General features: G+C 34.5%; 2 protein-coding genes across 3 annotated transcripts in view; one reads left to right on the top strand and one right to left on the bottom strand.

Moving 5' to 3' along the window:
- LOC136802001 (uncharacterized) overlaps positions 1-23,119 on the top strand; it is a 253,117-nt gene that overhangs the window by 54,713 nt on the left and 175,285 nt on the right. The window lies entirely within an intron of this gene.
- Positions 2,600-23,066, bottom strand: LOC136801984 (uncharacterized). 2 transcript variants are annotated; one of them, XM_067058680.1, is made up of 13 exons: positions 22,762-23,066; positions 21,772-22,311; positions 20,922-21,105; positions 20,120-20,379; positions 10,293-10,583; positions 9,831-10,001; positions 8,488-8,860; positions 7,691-7,795; positions 6,291-6,427; positions 5,572-5,658; positions 5,385-5,421; positions 5,002-5,162; positions 2,600-3,030 (listed from the first exon to the last, which is right to left on the bottom strand). In XM_067058680.1, exons 1-13 carry the CDS (start codon positions 23,050-23,052, stop codon positions 2,773-2,775), a joined length of 2,895 nt encoding a protein of 964 aa, XP_066914781.1. In that variant the 5' UTR covers positions 23,053-23,066; the 3' UTR covers positions 2,600-2,772. The 2 variants fall into 2 exon arrangements, with proteins under 2 accessions (XP_066914781.1, XP_066914780.1); XM_067058679.1 differs by having other exon boundaries at positions 7,691-7,798.

A 23,119-nucleotide genomic window follows, 5' to 3' on the forward strand; every position in this document is an offset into this window, starting at 1 on the left:
TAATGAATTACTCTCAAGGGACTAATGAAAGAAATTTGTCAAGCTTTGTACTTTTTGATGGGAAATTAACGAGCAATGAATTACTCTCAAGGGACTAATGAATGAAATTTATCAAGCTTTGTAATCTTTGATGAAAAATTAACGGGTAATGAATTACTCTCAAGGGACTAATGAATGAAGTTTATCAAGCTTTGTAATCTTTGATGAAAAATTAACGAGCAATGAATTACTCTCAAGGGACTAATGAATGAAATTTATCAAGCTTTGTATTTTTTGATGGGAAATTAACGAGCAATGAATTACTCTCAAGGGACTAATGAATGAAATTTATCAAGCTTTGTATTTTTTGATGGGAAATTAACAAGCAATGAATTACTCTCAAGGGACTTATGAATGAAATTTATCAAGCTTTGTAGTATTTTTTGATGGGAAATTAACGAGCAATGAATTACTCTCAAGGGACTAATGAATGAAATTTATCAAGCTTTGTAATCTTTGATGAAAAATTAACGGGTAATGAATTACTCTCAAGGGACTAATGAATGAAATTTGTCAATGTTTGTAAGTTTTGATGAGAAATTGACGAGCAATGAATTACTCTCAAGGGACTAATGAATGTTATTTGTCAAGCTTTGTAATTTTTGATGATAAATTAACGGTTAATGAATTACTCTCAAGTGACTAATGAATGAAATTTGTCAAGCTTTGTACTTTTTGATAGGAAATTAACGAGCAATGAATTACTCTCAAGGGACTAATGAGTGAAATTTATCAAGCTTTGTAATCTTTGATGAAAAATTAACGGGTAATGAATTACTCTCAAGGGACTAGTGAATGAAATTTGTCAATGTTTGTAAGTTTTGATGAGAAATTGACGAGCAATGAATTACTCTATCAACGGACTAATGAAAGAAATTTGTCAAGCTTTGTACTTTTTGATGGGAAATTAACGAGCAATGAATTACTCTCAAGGGACTAATGAATGAAGTTTATCAAGCTTTGTAATCTTTGATGAAAAATTAACGGGTAATGAATTACTTTCAATGGACTAATGAATGAAATTTGTCAAGCTTTGTAATTTTTGATGATAAATTAACGGGTTATGAATTACTCTCAAGTGACTAATGAATGAAATTTGTCAAGCTTTGCACTTTTTGATGGGAAATTAACGAGCAATGAATTACTCTCAAGGGACTAATGAATGAAATTTATCAAGCTTTGTAATCTTTGATGAAAAATTAACGGGTGATGAATTACTCTCAAGGGACTAATGAATGAAATTTGTCAATGTTTGTAAGTTTTGATGAGAAATTGACGAGCAATGAATTACTCTATCAACGGACTAATGAAAGAAATTTGTCAAGCTTTGTAATCTTTGATGAAAAATTTCCGGGTAATGAATTACTTTCAATGGACTAATGAATGAAATTTATCAAACTTTGTAATCTTTGATGAAAAATTAACGGGTAATGAATTACTCTCAAGGGACTAATGAATGAAGTTTATCAAGCTTTGTAATCTTTGATGAAAAATTAACGAGAATGAATTACTCTCAAGGGACTAATGAATGAAATTTATCAAGCTTTGTATTTTTTGATGGGAAATTAACGAGCAATGAATTACTCTCAAGGGACTAATGAATGAAGTTTATCAAGCTTTGTAATCTTTGATGAAAAATTAACGAGCAATGAATTACTCTCAAGGGACTAATGAATGAAATTTATCAAGCTTTGTATTTTTTGATGGGAAATTAACGAGCAATGAATTACTTTCAAGGGACTAATGAATGAAGTTTATCAAGCTTTGTAATCTTTGATGAAAAATTAACGAGCAATGAATTACTCTCAAGGGACTAATGAATGAAATTTATCAAGCTTTGTACTCTTTGATGAAAAATTAACGGGTAATGAATTACTTTCAATGGACTAATGAATGAAGTTTATCAAGCTTTGTAATCTTTGATGAAAAATTAACGGGTAATGAATTACTCTCAAGGGACTAATGAAAGAAATTTGTCAAGCTTTGTACTTTTTGATGGGAAATTAACGAGCAATGAATTACTCTCAAGGGACTAATGAATGAAATTTATCAAGCTTTGTAATCTTTGATGAAAAATTAACGAGCAATGAATTACTCTCAAGGGACTAATGAATGAAATTTATCAAGCTTTGTACTTTTTGATGGGAAATTAACGAGCAATGAATTACTCTCAAGGGACTAATGAATGAAATTTATCAAGTTTTGTAATCTTTGATGAAAAAATAACGGGTAATGAATTACTCTCAAGGGACTAATGAATGAAATTTGTCAATGTTTGTAAGTTTTGATGATGAGAAATTGACGAGCAATTAATTACTCTCAAGGGACTAATTAATGTTATTTGTCAAGCTTTGTAATTTTTGATGATAAATTAACGGGCGATGAATTACTCTTAAAGGACAAATGAATTCAAGGGACTTAATTATTCCAAAGTTAGCTCCCTCCAGAGACTTTCAATTGTGTGAAAAAGGGCCTTCACTGAAAGTCACTTGTCATTAGAGCAATTTCAATGGAATCATGGCGTTCTAAATCCAGATGGAATTGAATTCAAAACATGACATTGATTGGACAAAAAGTTTTTTCTTTTGAAAAATGAAAAACATATTCATAGCTACACCTTAAATTATAACAAAACTTGAATACGCGACTTATATATTAAGTTGGAGCAAAATAAAGGTAGCATCCATCAACACAAATATAACAAATCAATTTTCACCATCTTCTAAAAATCAATCAAGCTTTATCAAACCCTTTAAACTTGTTTCTCAATTTTGAAAATAATTTGCTATCCTCTGGTAATTCTGTAAACATTTCTCGACATTCTTCCAGTATAACAGCTCGTTGTTGAGTTGGAAGCACTTTACAACTTTTCATGGTGATGATTAGAGAATCCATGAGAAGTAAGGAAAATAATTGTTGTATCTCTTCGTCGAGTGGTTCCAAGATTTCGAATATTCTTCGCATGATGTATATCCCCATCGCACATAAAATCTGAAAAGGGTGAAAATTCGAAGTAAAATATTACAAAATATTCTCTGCGTCAAAGAACCCATTACAACATTCCTGTTTCAAAGATCCCATTGTAACATCCCTGTGTCGCAGAACCTTTAGGTCGGATTATTCACTGGAACAAGAAATTTGACTGGAAGAATTAACCCTTTAAAGGGATAACTAGATTAATAGGAAAAATTAGCTCAATAATTCCTGTCATTGTCCTTAGTAAGACCACCAAATATTTTTAAGAAATAACCAATAAAGGTCAGTGGAAATAAAAAATTCTGGAGAAGATATGACGATTTTAAATCTCGGATTTTCGTAACTCGCACGTACCTCAAGTTGAAATTCTATTGTTTTCAAGTAGAAATTAAAAATTATAAACCTAAATATCTTTATCTTTGAAAAACAAGTAACCAGAAAAAATTGGAGGTTCTACAAAGAGCTATGGAACTAATCTCTTGGTTAAAATTCATTTTTGATCTGATTATCCCTTTAATTTCTATAATGGAAATCAGTTGTTCGTAAGCTACACTGGGGGGAAGTAGTAAAGATTTTATCCTGTGAATTGAAGATGGACCTTAAATATCTTTTATAAGGACAAACTATATATGAACATAAGGCTTTGATGGGCAAAAAATTAAGAACAAGCTAAGAACATTCTAAGGCTTAGCGGACTCTTAAACATCGGAGTTCCTAGAAAAGTAGGCAAAAATTACTCATGGTGAAAATAAGAACATGTTAAAAACATCTTCAGGTTCAAAACTCAAAAAGTTAAGAACATCCGAAGGCTCAAAACATTTTGAATGTTCTTATAAAAACGTGTATGTTGAAAACAAGAAATTTCCCACCACCATCACCATTTTCTACATTATTTTATTATGACGTACTCCCTCGGGAGGGTCAATCATACAGGGATGTATTTAATGAAGGCTCCAAGTTAGATGTTTAGAAAATAAATCATTAACCTTTCCAGGGCGCTGTTTTTTATATTTTCACGCTGTCTGCGCGCAACTTTTTTTGAGAAAACGCGGGGTTTGGGAAATTTGCCATAACTCAAGAACTAGAAATCTTTTGGCAAAAAGTAAACTATCCCTGAAAAGCTAATTAAGTTTTGCAGCTTTTAGGTTGGGTACAAGTTCAATTAAAGTATTCTAACTTAAATGGTAGCTTTACATACACCAATGCTTTTTTCATCATTTTTCGACAATGTCACTTTTTTGGCATTTTTCACTTTCTATGCAAAAAAAAGTGGGGGAAAGTTAATTATAAAATCTTTCTTTACTATTTTATCAATATATACTTACTCATGAAGCCATATACCAAAAATTAGCATCCAAAAACAATTCTACTGGTCACAAGAGCTTTTCAAACATTGTTCACTTTTCTCCAAAATCAGTGTTTTTCCGTCTGCCATCTTGAATCAGTGTTTTTATTTGAAAAGTGCTGACTCACACCGTGATCATAACATTACATCATTATATATCAATGGAAAGCTTAGACTCTCTACTTTCTTTTTCTTTATTTTTCAACGATCAGAAAGCAAGCCAATTAAAGATATTGCGCGAGAAAGACATGCCTATCAAATTGCGTATATGTACGGCATTCGGAACGTCTCAAGGACGTATATGTACGGCATTCGGGTCCAAAAGGTTAACTCTATAACAACACCCCTGTCTCAAAGCCCCGGTGAAACCTTTTTCTCAGTGGGGATAAAAATCCCTATTGAAATCTCGATGGGGATAGAAATTTTATTGTTCCAAGGTTAAAAAAATCCAGTAGGGATGGTTTTGGATTGCAATTTTTAAACATTGGATCTCGAATGGGGATGAAATCAAAGTAAAATTCCCAGTAAGACTGAAATTCCGTGGTATTTTCCCTACCGGGGACGAAATTTTTGCCAAATTTTCCAGTGGGGTTTGGGTCCCAGCAGGTCTGTGACACAGGGGTGTTGAACACTAAGCTTACCGAGAATTTATCTAAAGTTTTCAAGAACTTATTGAGCACATCCATCAACTTTGGGAATTCTTCCAACTGTTGCTCAGTACCCTTTCCATCAGCACTCTTCATCTTTTGAAAGACTTCCAATAGAACGTTCAAGGAGATGCAACATCCATGAACACTTTTTTCTACAAAATTACAAAACAAAAATAAAATAAGCTACAAATCCAACAATAAAACTTTCAAAAAAGTCACTATAGGTGATTGGCCACCTTAAGATTTGAAATACATGTTTACTATCGAGTAAACTGACATATAGTAAAGTTAAGATTTTTAGCGCTATATAGTGTAGTATGTAAATCAAATTTTTGTAATAAGTCTTAAATCCAAAAAGGAGATATAAAAACCACCTTTCAATAGATGTGCAGGAACAACGCTTTCAACATTCTGAAACAAAAAAGAGAAGACTAAATGAGTTACAGGACCATTTACTGAATTCAAATTCGCAAGATTTCGCATTCGATGTCGAAGACGTTTGAGCGTTAAAGTTGCCGAGCAAGTGCAAGAGCTAGGGGCCGTAAAGGCATGCAGTCTTACCTCGATTTTGTTCATTCGAATTAAAAGGGAAATCAAATCGACATGTTTCGTCCATTTGTATTTGTTGATACCACCACGAGAAAAAATCTAAAACATAAGAAATAAAGTTAGAGACACTACTCTTGGCTCCCGAATAGACGGGGGGGGGGGTCTGAATAAGCAGGGGGTAGGAAAATTTTCTAAATTCTAATAAGCGGGGGGATGGAATAAGAGGGGGAGGGTAATTTGAAGACAGATTTTTTTTAAACTGATATCAATTTCAACAACAAAAAAGAAACTTAAACAAATGAACACGTAAAATAAGAACCAATACTAACAAAAAGGAAAATTTTAACAAGTTTAAGGTCTATCTACACTGTAATAAAATATTGAATTATTCGAATTTAATTAGCGGGGGGGTCTTAATAAGAGCGGGGGGATGGATTTTTTTGTCTCTTAACAATTAGCGGGGGGGGACGTCTATTCGGGAGACAAGAGTACGTACTCATTCGAGATTTTGAGTCCAGGTGAATTTATCATGCAGACTATTCGAGTCGAGCGAATCAGTATTCTGCCCTGATCTATCTGGGTTTCTGGGCTAAATAGTCGGAGGAAAATTTCCAGAGCTGCTATCAGATAATAAAAAAAGAAAAACAGTTACCAGTTTAGGCGCGAATTATTAAGACTGCTAAAACTTTGAAGATGAGAAAAATTAATTAATCACTAGAAACACAACTTACTTTTGATATTGCTTCAACAATACCATCGAATTCATCTTGCATATTTATCATGGGTAGTTTGTCCATAACATCACGTATATATTCATCGCTGGTCGTATATACTTCGAATAAATGACACAAAAACGTGACTCTATCACCTGGAAAAATAAATGAACGATAATCTTTGTTATGATTGATAATTAACAAAGGAGTTAAAATTACTTAAATTTTGTTACGAAGACCGAAAGGAACCAACTAAAAGTCTGATTGAATGAAAAAGATTGTTTGAATGAATGACGGCAGCTTATTTTTTAAAGCCGTAAAATTAGTTTTAAGCAATTTCATTCTAACAAAACAGTCTCATTACAACGTCTAGTAATGCTTAATTCACTATTACCATGAACATACAGGGTGTCCCTAATTAAAGTATCGAGTTTGAACATGCGATTGAGTAGAAAAGTTTGTGTGTGTTATCGCTAAAATATAAGAATGTTCTCCATCACACAGGCTTATTACAAAAGGTAGTTACAACGTATAAATTAATCGTAATGACAAAGAAAAAAGAGGGAGAGCTTAAAATACAATTTAGTGAACACGCACATAAAACTTTCTACTCATAGTTGTGTTTCGACTCGATACTTTAATTAGGGACACCCTGTATAAACGACTGGACATCCATCTCCTTTGTATTTTTGAAGATAACACTGCTAGCTTCGTTGCCGCCTCGTTAAAATCATCAAATGAAACAATAAATTCTGATGGTATACCTCTTAGGAATACCTTGCTAACAACGTCAAAATTTCGACAAAAGTCTCTGTTGTTCTACTTTTCTCAAGTCTTTTATCTATATCATAACAAAGATAACAGAGGCAAAATCATCGTCAGCTTGTCAAAACTCCGACTAATATTTCCAAATTTTGACTTACAAGTGTCTAATAATTTTAGAGAGTGTCACATTCTAATTTCGATATTCTTATGACACAGGCTCTCAACTTTGGCAAGCTATTTTTTTCAAGTCATAAGAAAAATTATTGGAGTGACAAAAGGGATTCAAAAGTATACACGCAGTTGAAATTCTGCATTTCAGAGTTGAAAATGTTGATATAATATATTGCAAACTCGTGAAAAAATTTGAAAATAATTTTTTTGTGCATTAGGAGTAATGTTCAAGCTCGATCAATCATTTTACCTAAACAATTCAAAGAAATAAAATTACGACGGATTATTGTCGGATTTTTTATAGCAATTTTGAACTACAGGCGGCAACGAAGCTCGCTTCAAAGAGACAATAAAAGATAGATGTCCAGTCGTTTATATGTTCATGCTATTACTAATGTAATGGAGTTAGGATTTTATCAAGAACAAAAGCCCACTCAAAAAATTATTTTCCCTCAATAAACACCAATGAAAAAAATTTATACCTTGATGGTTTTCAGCACATAGAATGGACGAATCAGGCGGTTTCATTGCAGAATCTTGGTCGTTGATTGATTTGAAGAATTGATAGAAGTAATAATACATCACGGCTTCTGTTGATGGGGAAAAAGAATTGGTATAGAGACTTGGAAGTTCGGTAAAGCTTGCGGGAGCACTTAAGGCCGGTCTCCACTTTCGCGCGATATGAGCGAAAACTTTTTGACGTTTTTGTAACGCCATTGGTCGGTTGAAAAATGAAGCAAAATTGACGTAACGGATGAAAAAAAGTAGAACTTCCTTCAACTTTTTTTTGTTCGCGCGAAACTTTTTTATGACGTAATCTTTTCTTCATCCTAAAAACGTTAAGAAACAAACTGTCGCCCATTTCGCGTGAAAGTGGAGACCGGCCTTTATGCTGAACTTTCCAGCGTAACTAACAAAAGAGAAATAGAATTTCTATGGCACTAATTGCTCTGCAAGTAGCACAATTTTTGTTTGACCACATTTTTTTTGCGCCCACCCTGTAATGTGATTGGAGACATGCGATATTCTTACAGTTTGTCTCCATAGCTTTTAATTTCAGCGAAGGCTAAGCTGTGGTGCTCTTGGTAACTAAATTACAAAATCAGATAATGAAATCAAAAAATTGAGCCTCATACACAGTGACGAAATTTTCTATCAGTCCAAGAATATTACTCACCCAAAAGTATTTCAAGCCCTCTTATGCTTTTGGAATATTTTGGGTGTACGGCACTGAGTATAACAACTGTCAGGGGGCTAACACTATCACTGTAGCACAAACCTTGTTCAGAGAGCAGCTGTGTAATCAAAAGTACAATTCCTGATTTGATCTTTTCATCTGTTTCCTTTTCATAAAGCCATTTGATATTCACCACAAAACGTTTGATCACGCTCTGCACCATTTCAAAAGTTTGCAATATCTCTTGATTCTCCAAATCCTCTGAAGGGTTGACGTAAAAGAATAGAATCTCCAATAGTAACAGGATTTGATCTAATTTGATGACATTGCATTGTTGTACTCGATGAAGCAATTGCATTGTGGTATTGAAACACATTTTCAACATAAGTTCATCGTCATTATTTGCACGGCAAATGTTCGGATAAATAATCTCATCCACAATTCTTTGCGCGTGCCCATTTTCTTCTGTAGAAAACTATAAAAAAGAAAAACATGTTGGTTACTCTATGTCAACCCACTCCCCATACTGAAAAATTTAAGGGGCGGGGAATTAAACTGAGATACTCCTGTGATTTATGGGAATAATGCCTTGGACCATTTGAACATGGTAGGAATTGAACCAAGACCACCCCTTATTTATGAAAATTTTGTAATGGACCATTTGGCCATCATTCCCGAAGCAGAATAGCCCATCCTTCAAATCACACCATAGTATAATAAAGCCGCGGCTTTCTTATACTATGATCACACAGTGTAAATTGTATACACTATGTCTAATTATTCTCGAGATGAGACTCAGGGCCGGATAATCTGAGTATACCGAAAATTTGAAAAATAAGATGCATTATTAGAAGTGATTTAATCTCATTGTTAAGCACAAATTGAATGCAACATAAGCTTGTTGACAAAAATCCCAAAAGATACTACCGCGTCTCACCGAGACAGGACTTTTACTAAATGTGAAAAAATGTATTATGAAATCTATGAAATGGACAAAGTTTTGTGCCGCAGTCTAAAATTTTAGCTATTTTAAATTCGCTGTGACCAAAAATTAACCCTAAATAACCAAATAAGCCCCATTTTAGTTTGAATAAATGTAGGTGGCCCCTGACCTAAAGCTATTCCTAGGTACCAGTTGTTGTTTAACCTTTTAGCCCCCCCTGCAGCCAAGGGGGGGGGGCCGTGAAGCTACATTTTTTTATAAGAACATCCAAAATTTTTGAAGCCTTCGGATGCTCTTAGCTTTTCGAGTTTTAAGCCTCATATAATGTTCTTAGCATGCTCTTATTTTCACCATTTTGTGAGTATTTTATCCATTTTCCTAGGAAATCGGGTGTTTCAAAGTCTGCAAAGCCTTAAAATGTTCTTAACTTGTTTTTAACATTTTGGACATCGAAGCCTTATGCTCTTATATAGTTTGTTCTTATAAAAAACGTGTACCTTACCTTAGCTGTAGAATAAAGTAGTTGAGCTAAAACATCTTCAGAATCTTCTCGTTGACCAATATCTTCATTGTGTTGAATAAACATTTTCTGAACTGCATCCAACATGTTGAGTGGTTCATTATTTTTGTTGACAAAACTAGTATTCAACATAGTTGGAAAGACATGGAAAAGCTAAAAACAAGAATACAGTCGACTATCTCTAATTCGATTTTCAAGGAACGAAGAATCTTTTTCGAATAAGAGAAAGAAAAGAAAATGAGAAAAGACCCTCTACGGCAATGAATTTTGAAATTAGCCGTAGATACTGGGTCTGTGTACAGACAAGGTTGTGGACGGAAAAGTTTGTCGTTTTTTATGAAATTTGTCGTTCTTTTTGTCTATTTTTAGTAAATGTAGGATTCTTCAGATAAGCCCCCTCTTTTGCGAGAAAAAATAATCACATCCGTAAGAGTTAATTTATACCTTTTCCAAAATGGTAGCTTTCATGTGACCATTAAAGATTCTCGATAGAAGTTGATCGCAAACATGAGATGGATAGAAAAAGAAATATGTCGATAATTTGTACATTAAATCTTCGTCTTTTTCCGTCACTTTGTTCAACACTTCATTTAAGTCGCCTTTGAACTGATCACGTGAGTAAAATGCAGAACAGTTCGGTAAAATTGATACTTGTTGTTTGTAAAGATCTCTGCACTGGGTCAACAGCTCGTTGATTTGTGACCACGATAGATAATCGAGACAATATAATAAAACCTGGTAAAGTAAATAAAAGAAATAACTCGCTTAATATATCAAAAGACATCACTCTAACTACCAACATGGATTTATTATAGAGACTCTGGATAAACATCGAATGAAACGGTGGAGAGCGAAGTATTGTCTTTTTATTGTTTCAGAAAACAATCGATGTAAGGCTTTGTCCGCAAAGGACAACTGTCATGGCGGCTCGAAGGAGTCTGATTTTGAAAAATGATTAATACTCTTTTTTCTAAAAAGTTCTCTAACTTTTTCTGATCGTACTTTTGCTGGCTAAAAGTTTGAAAATAAATGTTAGAATACCAAGCGAATACATTTATGAAATCTGATGTGAGAAAAACATCATCAGACGAGTAAAATCAAACAAAATGCTTATAATGACACGAAATTTTGAATTGGGAATATCTTTCCAATATTTCTCCGAGAAGAGCTGAGATTGATATATATTAGACGTGAGTCTCATAGCTCCACTGTGGTATGAAAATCTTTTAGTGGCACGGTGGCTTTTTTGAGGTTGAAGTTTAAAAATTTCTGGTGTCAATATTCAATTTCTTATACATAGCATGTTTTTGCATCTTTCTCGAAACTTAAAACGTCTTAACGACGTATAATTAGTAATTAAGTAGATGAGTTTGAATCTCGGAGGAGAACTTAAAGTCTCATTTGGGAATTGGATAAGTGTATTTTGATGAGAAAGGCAATTAAAATGCTACGAAAAATCATTTAATGGTGGATGGATGGTGAACAATAAAGTCATTACTGCGGACAAGGCTTGTACATGAGAAATTGGCAAAATTCAGCTCGTTGTTTTCCAGTGTCTATAATAATTCCATGCTACAAATAGTCAGATAGTTTTTGATTTCAAATGTATAAGTGTATACACCCAACTATGAAAAAAATACCAATCTGAACTTTTTTATTCGGGCGGGGAAAAAAACCGGGGCGATATGGGTTGCGGCGCTCTTAGGTCCAAAACTACCGGTACATATGACCGAAAAAATTGATTCATCTCATAAAATGCAAGTGGCATGGGTTAATAGCCCCTACTTTAATTAATTGTAGCTACAAAACTGCTAAAACCGGGAATTACACTTAATCGGTCATATCTCCAGAACCCAGGTACTTTAGAAGACTTTGGACATGAAACCATTTAAATATCTTAAGGTATATCTATGTCATAAGACACCTTCTTTATTTTGTTAATAATTTTCAAAAAATAAATTTTTAAGCAAAAAAAGCATATATTTTTTGAAAGCCCATGAAATTTTCTAAATGATGGTGGTCATTGAAATTTTATTTAGTATATACTGAAAAAGTGTAATTATTAAAAGACCAAATTTGGACCTTTTTACATTCAAAAGGGATGATTTCACCCATAGCTTTGAGCTATCGAGCTCATTCATTCCCTTTTTTATACGATCCAGAGAAGGTTGGTCTAAAAAACTGTCTTAGGATTTTTTTTCTAATTGGTCGGTTCAGCGACTTATTCAATAAAACATAAAAAAATCCGGAAAAGTACTTTAATTTTCTCTTTTATTCTACTAAATTGCAAATTAAACAAGCTAGATACTGAATGGACCTACCTGATGATGAAAATTAGATAGCAATGCGAGGAGAAAAATGAAAAAAATCAGTCAGAAAATATAGCGTTTAGCGAAGATGCATAACGCAATAAATCCATCATTGTAAACCAATTATAAGGAAAAAGTCCAATGAAAATCCAGAAAAACGGCGATTTCCGGCAAAAAAAAATTTCTCAAAAATCGGACTCGGCCATGTTTTGGGAATTGTTAATACGCATCTTTGAGCAAAAAAATAAGAAAAAAATAATGATAAAATCTCGAGAAAATGCCAAAAAACCAGTTTTTCCAGCATATTTCCGGCATTTTCGGCCGAAAAATTTTTTTTTTCGAAAATCGGGCTCCGTCACTTTACAGGAATCATCATTTTGCATCATTGTGCCAAAAAAAACAGAAAAAAGTAATGAGCCAATCCCGAGAAGAGCTGGTAACAGACGAACGAACGGACGGACGAACATGGGTTAATTTAAAGGACCCCCACACCCCCACCGGGGTACCCGGAGGTAGGTCCAAAAATAATGAGGCTATGAGAAGGAAAATCCTAAGACGAATTTTTTTTAGACCAGACTTCAGGGAATACATTAAAAAAAGAATGAAGTCGGCAGCTCAAAGCTATGTGTGACTTTCAGTCTTTTGAAGTTACCATGGTGTGGCAAAATCTGATTTTTTTCTACAGTGATTTGAAATTTTGAGAGAGATAATTGGCTGTTTGATTAGTAATTGCGGAGACATTGATTTTCAAAAGGCGCGAAAAGAAGTTCTAATGTTTCTTTTTGTCTTACGCAAATAGCCAATTATAAGTTCAAATCTCTTCTAAATTTAAAACGCTAATATCTCGGGAACTAATTAAGATTTTAATTTAAAGAAAAAACAACAAAGTTTTATTTCAAAATTGAGCAAAAGCTTCTCGATTAAAAATCATCTTCAGTGCTCTATACATACAAGCAATGTTAAAAAATGCTAAATGTTAAAAATATAGTTGCTCCATTTATGTTTTGCCATGGAATGACTAAATCATATAAATATTTTTGAAAAAAATTCAATTCAAAATTTAAACTTAAATTTTTTTTTAGCTTTTTTTTTGGGTTCCCCTGGAATGGTATTCTGAAATTATTATCCATTCACTCCAGAGCCCATCCAAATGCTAGCAACCTCCAACCTACTATTCTTAGATTTTTTTTAATTGTTCACATCCCCTGTAATTAGTCAGCCCAGGTGACTCTTCAAATCGGTTTGACGATTTTTTTCCCGCTGGTCGTCGTCGTTAAGACTTTAAGTTTTAATTCCGATTTCGGATTATTTTCGGGAAACAGGATTTCGGAATTACTTAGCGCGCGAAAATAATTTTTTCTTAGTGAGATAAAATAGGACGAGAAAAACACATAACATAAAAAGACGCGTATAATTAAGAATAAGAAAAAAAGGAAAAAGATTCTTTTTTGCGTCATATTCAATAGTTAATAAAAGATACTTTTGCATTGTAAATAAAGAAAGAGAACTAATTATAGAGAAAGTGAGTATTAAAGAAATTACTTTTCTTTGAATAATGTTAAGTTGTATACTACTTGTAGAAATTCTTCTATTTGGGTCTTTTATTTTATTGTCATGACAAGACACCCGTCGAGTGTTTTTTATAATCTGATATCTCTGATATTGAATAAAAATGAGTAAACGACTGGACCACAAAAAATCGCGCTTTTTTCTGAGGCAGTTTGAAAAGAGAAACTAAAACAAGCTTTCATTGGCTAATTCATCAACTGTCATTTTGAGGAGCGAAATTCAAATTCAATACAGCAATGGTATTAATTTGTTTCACCGACTTCTGCTTTGGACGGATCCCACTATGCACCACTACTTTTTCGTCTGAACGTTTCAAGCAAATAGAGACGCTCTTTCAAGCTTTTCAGATTTTAACAAAGCTAGATTTCTTATTTGTACTTCTAAGCCTTCTAAGCCTTCTGGGCTGACTTTCCAGCGCAGCTGGTTTATTGTTTTTTATTTTTGTGGAAAATCTTTTGTAATTCAAAAGTTATATGATGAAAAATATAAAATTTCTACTTCACATCTATTGTTTCATTTTCAAAAAAAATTAAAACGCATGCGTAAATTTTTAAACTGCTGGTCATTATTATCTGCAAAACACTAAAAGGAATGAATAATTCATTATACGGTGTCATTTTCGGTCGTTGTAGATGGTGAAATTTGTCGTTCTTTTTGAAATTTGTCGGTCTTTTTTAATGGTGCGAAAAAAAGTTAGGTAAGGCGTTGAATATTCTTGTATGATTTAGCAGGTTCGTTGGTTTTTCCTTATCCGTTTAGTCTTTCTTTTGTTGACAGTTGGCGACACTATAATGAATTTTCTTCCAGAAAGTTATTTGAAATTGTGTTTGTTGGTTCGCAGTTGAAGTCACCAATCAACATACATCGCTCAAAATTAGAATAAAAATCTAATTAAATTAGATTATAATTGGAAAAAAAGAGATCTGGAACTAGAATGTCAATTTGTGGTTACCATTTTGAAATTTTTGGCCAGAGTAGCAGTTCCTTTAGCATTAAGGTGCAGTTTGCTCCGGTTAAGAAGAAATTTTCCAATATTTAAATTGTCGGAAAATTAACGGAATCAAAAGCTAGTTCTGAAGCAAGAAAAAAAAAATCGCGGAGGAGATTTGAAGGGTCACCGGGGCTGACCAATAATGAGTATAAAAAGAACTTTAACCCACACATAATTAATTCCAAGGGTTTTAATAAAAAACAACAAGGAAATATGTTTAAATATTAATAATGTCCGTTTTTATTTACTATTCCGAAAAGATTGTCAATAAGAACTGACAGTTAAATTGGGCCATTCCATTTTATGACCATGCAGGGGGGTGGACGAACATTTTCAGGGGGTAATCCGAGAAGAATTTCTAGGGGGTCTAAAGAAGTATTTTTTCATTTTCCAGGAGGTAAAAAGCTATTCTTGAATTTCCAGGGGGTGAACGACTGATTTTAGTTCGTCCACCCTCACTTTCAGACATAAAAATAATTTTTTCCAAGGGTTCTTTTGCAAATTTTGCCATTTTCCAGGGGTATCTACACTTTTCCGAGAAATTTGTTTTCACTTGAAAAGGTTTGTCCACCCCCCTGTATGGAAATTTTATGGAACAGCCCATTTTGGGAAATTGAAATCACCAGCTCATTACGTAAGAGATTATTCAAGAATATGAGAGAATATGAGAGAGGAGAAATTGAATTATAGCCTAGTGATTATAAACTCTTGACACTTGACTGCAAGGCTTTTGTATATGTCTAGTCTACCACCATACTATAAACCAGCCGTGTCTAGTTAATACGCAAAAAAAAACATATAAAGATATACACCATCATCAAAAGTGTTATCAGTTTCAAAAAAAACTTAATGAAAACATGGAAAAAAAGAGATCCGAATTTCTTATAATATGGCTCATCATTTTCCTACAATTCGATTTGACAATCTCTGTAAAAGCTCAATTCGATATCATTGGTTTATTTACCATAACAAATTGTACTGTGGGTGAAGAATATTTATGCCAGAACGCAGAAATCAACGCTTATGGTATCGTGGATAGGATTCTCAATAGTCGTGCACATCGAGGCTACAGACTTGGGTATTGTTTTATTGATACCAAAAATTCGAAGCACTTTGTGACAGAGACAGTCTTACAAAGTGTAGAACGAAGAGAAATCAGCGACGATGCTTATTTTACTCGATCCATGGATTTCAAGGTGCCATCGAAAACCCAGTTATTGTTTTTAACCCTCATGTCTTATGAGATGACACGTCTTGTCAGTTATCTACTGTACATTGAAGATGCGATTTTGATGTCTTTAACTTTTCAAAGAATGATACCATCACTCCTAGTTGAGAAACCAACTTTCCTTTATAGTCATGAAGGTAGCTACAGTATGAGTAAGCAAAAAAATGTCCAAGAGATGCTAGACGATGGAGAGATTAGCTACTTAGCTATATTATATTCCAAAGAATATGAACAAGATGATGAAATCGTTTTGAGAGATTGTAAAGAGCGACCTGAATCAGCTTTCTGTTTCTTTTTGGAACTAGATAGCGAAAAACACGAGAAATGCTACAAGGAAATTATGATTAATCCACATAATTCAACACAGATGAACCAAACATTAAACACAATATATAAAGACCCATATCTACGCTTCATGATTTTCTACGGCCCATGGGTATCTTTGAAAAGGGTCGAAAAACATCCACTTCTGCTAGATTGGAAATTTTCATCAAGCAATAGTCAATTCTTTATTATACCGTTTGAAAGAGCTCCCACGCAGGAAACAATGCAGCTAACGGTCAAATATAATGATCTTAATGAATTTCCAGGAGGTGTCACAATAAAAGAGTTTCTGAAACATCTGAGAGACTTGAAGGAAGACATTACGAACCCTGAAAATCCGACAATAATGAATGCTCTTAAAGATAGCGGGATTATAGACGAGTTTATTGACAAATATAGTGTGGTGTTACAAAAGATTTTACCAAACATCACAAAAGGTTAGTTAAATCGATTAGAAACAATATAGGCTATTCGATAAAAAAATTGTACCCACTATGACGAGGAGTGACCCCTGATGAATAGTTTTGCGTCAAAAGCAACACAAAATTGTAAAAAATATTGTCTCCCTATAGTGCCATCCGCGAAATCAAGTCCCATGAAATCTTAAAATTTCACGGATGAGCTAAACCACGAAATTTAATCTCTCGAAAATCTTATCCCATTAAAGTATAACTTAATTTTTTCCATAACTTATCAACTGAGCATATTGTCCATCAGCTCAGTAGACTTTGTTAACAATTTTCGATTACTAGAACTCAACATAGCTCGGGCTTCGAACTATAGAGAGGGATGGTTCATAATTTCGTTTCGCATACGAAGCATATAAGTTTGCAAGGTGCTTTTTTAATGCTCCTTGAAAGAAAGCGAGATTTCAATGGTAGAATGGGTGTTTTGGAGTAAAATGAAATTTTATAAAGTCTATGCAGTTTGAATATATTAATATGTCCATTATGGTCTTTACACATAGGGTCCGAGGTGACTTACCAAGATTGGATGAGGGTACCTTCATATTTTCGAGAATTGATCTCAGATGAAGTTGTTAAGAACACAGAGGCTATAAAACAGATGATCATTAGCTACAAAGAGGCGTAAGTAGATACAATTCTATGGTACTCATGTAAAGAGTTGTGCACATGTAAAATTTGCGTTGCTGGCAAAAAAGTGGTCTGGACAAATAAATATGCACCATTGCAATGTCTCCTAACATAATATCACGGACCCGATAGCTGATTGCTGATTAGTTTTTCAAATGACGTATTGACTTACGATGTTTACCACCAAACATCTGTTAGATCTACACGTTCTTTCTTTTGAACAAACTATATAAGGATAGAGACTCTGATGGCTAGAATATTTAGAATAAGTTTAAAACATTTTAAGGCTTTGAAGACTCTAAAAACGCCCTATTTCTTAAGAAATTATACAAAAATACCCAGAAAATAAGAACATTTTTAGGCCTAAAATTTAAAAATTTTACATATTTATAAAAAAAAGTGTACGATGTTAGGGTTGCTACGATCCTGGACAGAACTGTTTGTCCACCCCCCCTCCCCCAATATCAATGTTGATGGTGAGTCTTGTGAAAGTGCAAAAATTCAACTTCAACATTGATTTTGGGAGAGAGGGGGGGGGCTTGCCGGTGGAAAAGGGTTATTGGACACCAGTTTTGACCACGATTATATGTGTATTTACACTTCATCATTTTTAGCTCATATCCTGATGAGAAATCATGGGAGAATGTGAAAGAAGATCTTTACAACAATCCAACACGTGTTCGAAAACAAACAGAACCACTTTGTCAAAACACCAAACCCGTTTGTGGAGCAGGCCGCTATCTCCACCACGGAGTCTATTCACAATCACCATGGATACGAAATTATGGTTGGCATTGCCGTTCGTGTGGTGAAAACATGTTTAAAGACAAAACAGGGGATACAGATTGTAAGCCCTGTCATTACCCACTCATAACAAATGCTTTAAAAACAATCTGCTTTGACCCATACACCAGTTTCTTTTTATCACTCAATGAACCATTGAGCTATAGCCTCTTCATTACCTCCGTCATATCATTAGCATTCATTATCTCCACAATGTTGATCTTTGTGAGAAACCGTGATACACCGATAGTAAAAAACGCAAACAGACCAATGACTGCACTTCAGTTGACCTCGCATCTAGTCCTAAGTACACTTTCCATCTACTTGATTATAATACCGCCCAATGCTGGACAATGTTTTCTCACTCCGATCATTGCAGGACTCTCCCTCACCACAGCTGTTTCAATCAATTTGGCCAAAACACAAAAAGTCTACACAATCTTCCAAAAGAAAACGCACCGACATTCAGCTGGTCAAAGGCGTTTTTTAGGCCTTTTAGACTGGTTAGTGGTCAGTGTTCTACTCAGCGTCGACGCTTTTATTTTGATTATCTCATATTCCGATTTGAATCCCGAAATCCAGTATCAGTATAAAGATTCCGATTATACTAAAGTGGTAACATGTAACAATGATACACATATTATTATTCAATTGTTCTACGTGCTACTCATCATATTAACCAATGCGATTCAAGCGATCAGGTCACGTGGTCTTCCCTCATATTTCAAGGAGACAACGCATGTTATTTACTCCTCCTTTATATCAAGCGTTTTACTACTCACCGCCACTGGAATTTATTTTGCACAGAAAGGTCTGGTAACCAAAGACATGATTTTGGTGCTGAGCATACAGACCCTGAACATTTTGAACTTCATGTTAGTCTACAGCTATAAGTTATATATTATAATGTTGAAACCGCGTAAAAATACGGCAGCAGCTTTCAGCCAGAAACGAAAAGAAGCATTCGAGATGAAGTTTTCCCGCACTTCGACAGATGTTTCAAATACTACTCTATCATCGAATAATGCGAAGGAAGCTTCTCAAAAGAAAGATATGATGGCAAACAAGTTTGAAAAGAAGGCTCGGAAAAAAGTCCAGTCAAATAGCAATGAAATGCTCTCTAAAGAAACCTGAAGATGAAGGCAAAGATCAATGCGCTTATTTTGTGAGAAGTTAAAACAGTTCTACCACTGATCTACAATTAACAAAGAAATGAAAGATAGATAGAGTGGCTATCTTTACGTGGATAGCCAAATAATCTATGACTTTTAAGCAGTCTGTGGAATGTTTTTACGAGGTCACGGACGGTCAGCTGGATCGGCTAAAAACTGAACGGAATATTGGAAGGAACGAGGATTCGAATAACAAAACCCTGGTGTGTGGCGCTGACGCTTTAACCGCTCGGCCATCGGCCCTTAATGATTGAAATGGTATATTCAACCTTCCTCTAAACTATAATTTATCCTTTAAACTAATGTAAATTCAACCGTGCACAGTTTACTGATATAGTGGAGTCTCCATAACTCGAACACGCACGGGGAAACCAAATTTGCTCGAGTTATGGTTTATAAAGTATTGTTAGCTGAAGGGACTAGAAAACCTGTTCGAGTTAGGTAAGTAAGTTTTCGACCGCAGTTGAGGGCGACCCAAAGGCTCCCTTTTCGCATAGCTGTCCGAATAATTGGGCGCCACTCCTTTCCCTGCATTTCTTCACTTACCCTTGATCCGTCTCTTTAGTTGCTGAGCATCAAGCAGAGAGGCATCAAGTACCATTTTGGGAATCTTTGGTATGACCCGGCTGGGGATCGAACCCACAACCTTGCGCACCGTAGCTGGATGCTCGACCTTCATGCTACGGTCGCTTCGTTCTTGTTCGAGTTAAGGAAACATTCGAGTTATGAAGGCTCCACTGTAAAATAATTATTTAAACTACTGAGTAAACTTTAGAGTTAAAAAAAAGAAAAAATTCTTACCTTTAAATTATGTTCGTTCTTTATCAGTGAATATACCACAGTAACCAAGTCTTCCATTGATCCGTGATTGATGACGTAAGTAACACAAACTCGTACCCATATCTCTTTATCAGTAATTTTATCAGAAGTTTGAGTAAAAAGCCATTGAAACACCCTTTGATGGCCTGGAAACAATTGGTTAACAATATGTAAAGCCAATGAAAGTTTTTCTTCCACGTCGTTCGCCATCTTATCCCAAGTTTCATAACAAAGGTTCGTCTCTATGAACAAGAAAACATAAAAATATTTGCGAGCCGTCTAAAGATCAAAACAAATTCGATTTTTATAATTACATCATCTTTGTCATAGCATACACTAACATTAAAATCAAAAATCGAGAAACTAGAGACATTTTCCGATGTTTTTTGCGCGTTATTTAGACACTTAGTCAGGTCAGTGTTAAAATTTTTTGACCAAATCTTCTGGAAATAGCAGCCCAGAGGGGGCGCAAATTTTAGATTTTTCGAGGTGTGAAAAAGGTACCCTTACCAATCGCTTCTTTAACGGACTCACGACGCCCCGTTTGTTATTCTTTTAATTTTTACTAAACCCCAGACCTTATTAGGGCCCTCCATTTATTAAGCTGTTAAAAGAAGAGCCTCTCATTTTGCGCTAAGGAACTTGATTATAGTCTACAATTACCTTATTTTGGGGGTATTGTGAGGTACAATTTCCAAACCCCGGCAATTAGGCCCCCCGTTTTATTAAAACTTGAAGACTTTTTCCAACCCTTGCGTTTCGACATGAAAAACTAAATACAAACCATTGGCAGTGGTTGCCAGGTCTCCAATTTCTTCGCTGGATGCTTCACAGCAAATGAAAGTCAACAATTCCATTTCATTACCACTGTATGATCGCAATAAAAGCGCTAAACATGATTGAATGGTGTCCGAAAATAAAGATTCACTTTCTTGTTGAAAGCATCTCAGTTTCATTGCAACTAAAACCTAAAAGGTAAGCGTTTAAAGGTTTTGATTTTAAATTTAAGAGTGATATCATTTTCTTACTCATCAATTTTGATTCACAAGCTTTTTCACATTGAATTGACACAGATGTGGAGCAAGATTGGCCAGAAAGGGGAATCTTACTCATCAATTTTGATTCACAAGCTTTTTCACATTGTTTTGACACGGATGGGGAGCAAGATTGGCCAGAAAGGGGAATCTTACTCATCAATTTTGATTCACAAGCTTTTTCACATTGGATTGACACGGATGTGGAGCAAGATTGGCCAGAGCAGAAAGGGGGAAAAAGAAACATTTTTTTGCTTATATCAGCATAATATAACAATAGGGAGACACTGTCATGATATGAAATATGTGTCTATATGAAACGAAAAGCGAAATATTAAGTAATTGGTGTTGTGTTAAGCAAAGAAACAGACTACCTAGGCATTATTCAGACAGACACGTTGTATGTAATGTACTAATAATTCTTCCATTTTCGGAAGAAGAAAAATACAATTGTCAGACAAAACATCACAATAGATACTTAAATGTGAACTGACAACCATTTTAGATGTCCAGGTACCAGTACAAGACCGTGATAAGAATTGGGCGATGATGAAGTTGACAAAGATACAATATTTGATAGGTGACAAAGAAATAACATACCAATATTTGCTCATGATCATTTTGTACCATTAAATCATCGTTCGAGGTCAAAACAGTTATCAATGTGTTTACAAATCTTTCAATGGTTACATCAAAGTTCGGTGAAGACTTGATTTGACCAACAGCTTTGGAGATGTTGGAATCAAGCTTGCTAGCACACGATCTCTTATATTGTTCGATTCTTAAAATGTCACGTTTAATAAACGAGCCAGTGTTATATGGATCTAGCTTGACTGTATTGTTTTTTTCCTGGTCATCGAGTAAACAATCGAGTCCAATGAGTAAATAGATTATAGATTCTCCTTGGTCATGATTAGCTGTTAGCTCCAACGTGGATGTTAGATTGTTAAAGAAGAGTTGAACATTTTTGGAACAGTAGTTCAAAGTGCAACTTGCAATGAAATTAGGGCAATACTCGGTGAACGTGTATTTGATGAAGGCTTGCCGAAGCTGATGGTGGTTCTGAGGAGCTTTGTTGAATTTCTCACATAAATGATTGACCAATTTGTACTTTTTCGATTCTGGCAACAAAAATAATACCTGCGAAATTTAAAGGAAAAACAAGCATACAAATATTCATCTTGTGGAAACTTCCAAACCTGAATGCTTTTGGAAAAATTATAAATATACCTAAAACAACTGCTTTCTTCTCAAGCTACAAGCATTTATATCACTTTGAAGTTTACCATTTCAAGTACGGTTTGAAAATTTGCACACTTGAAAGATTAAAACCTGAACAAAGCGTTGATACAATGAAGTCTTCATAACTCGAACACGCACGGGAAACGCAAATTTGTTTAGAGTTAAGTAAATTTCGATTAACGGAGTATGGTTTATAAGGCACTGTTAACCAAGGGGACCATGAAACTTACTTGAGTTAAGGAAGGAGACATTCGAGTAATAGAGGTACGAGTTAAAGACAACCCACTGTATAAAAAAAGAAACACCCTTCTTTGGGGAAGGTATAATTGAAATAAAAGAAACAGTCACCTTTACAAAGTCATCTTCCATTTCCAATATTTCAACAATCTGGCAGACATCTTGTGTCTCCAAGTTACCATGACAACCGAAACCAAATGTTTGACTGTGTTTATTTGACGAAGAAAATGACCAGCTTTTCAGTAACCAAATGATGAAAGACTTTTGTTGATTGGTATCTTTACTTATGAAAAACGTGTTCTTTATTTCGATGCATACTTCTTTCAGGTTTTCTTCATTCGATTTTGATAGCAAGAGTAAACACAGAGCTTTGATTTCATTTGATAAATTCATATTTTGCATTTTTTTTGAATAAATTGTCTGAAAAATAAAAACTATATCAGCAAGGATGTCGAAACGAGGATTGCAT

Source organism: Clytia hemisphaerica, unplaced genomic scaffold, assembly GCF_902728285.1.
Source record: "Clytia hemisphaerica strain Z4C2 unplaced genomic scaffold, Clytia hemisphaerica genome assembly, whole genome shotgun sequence".
In the NCBI taxonomy this organism is placed as follows: Eukaryota; Metazoa; Cnidaria; class Hydrozoa; order Leptothecata; family Clytiidae; genus Clytia; species Clytia hemisphaerica.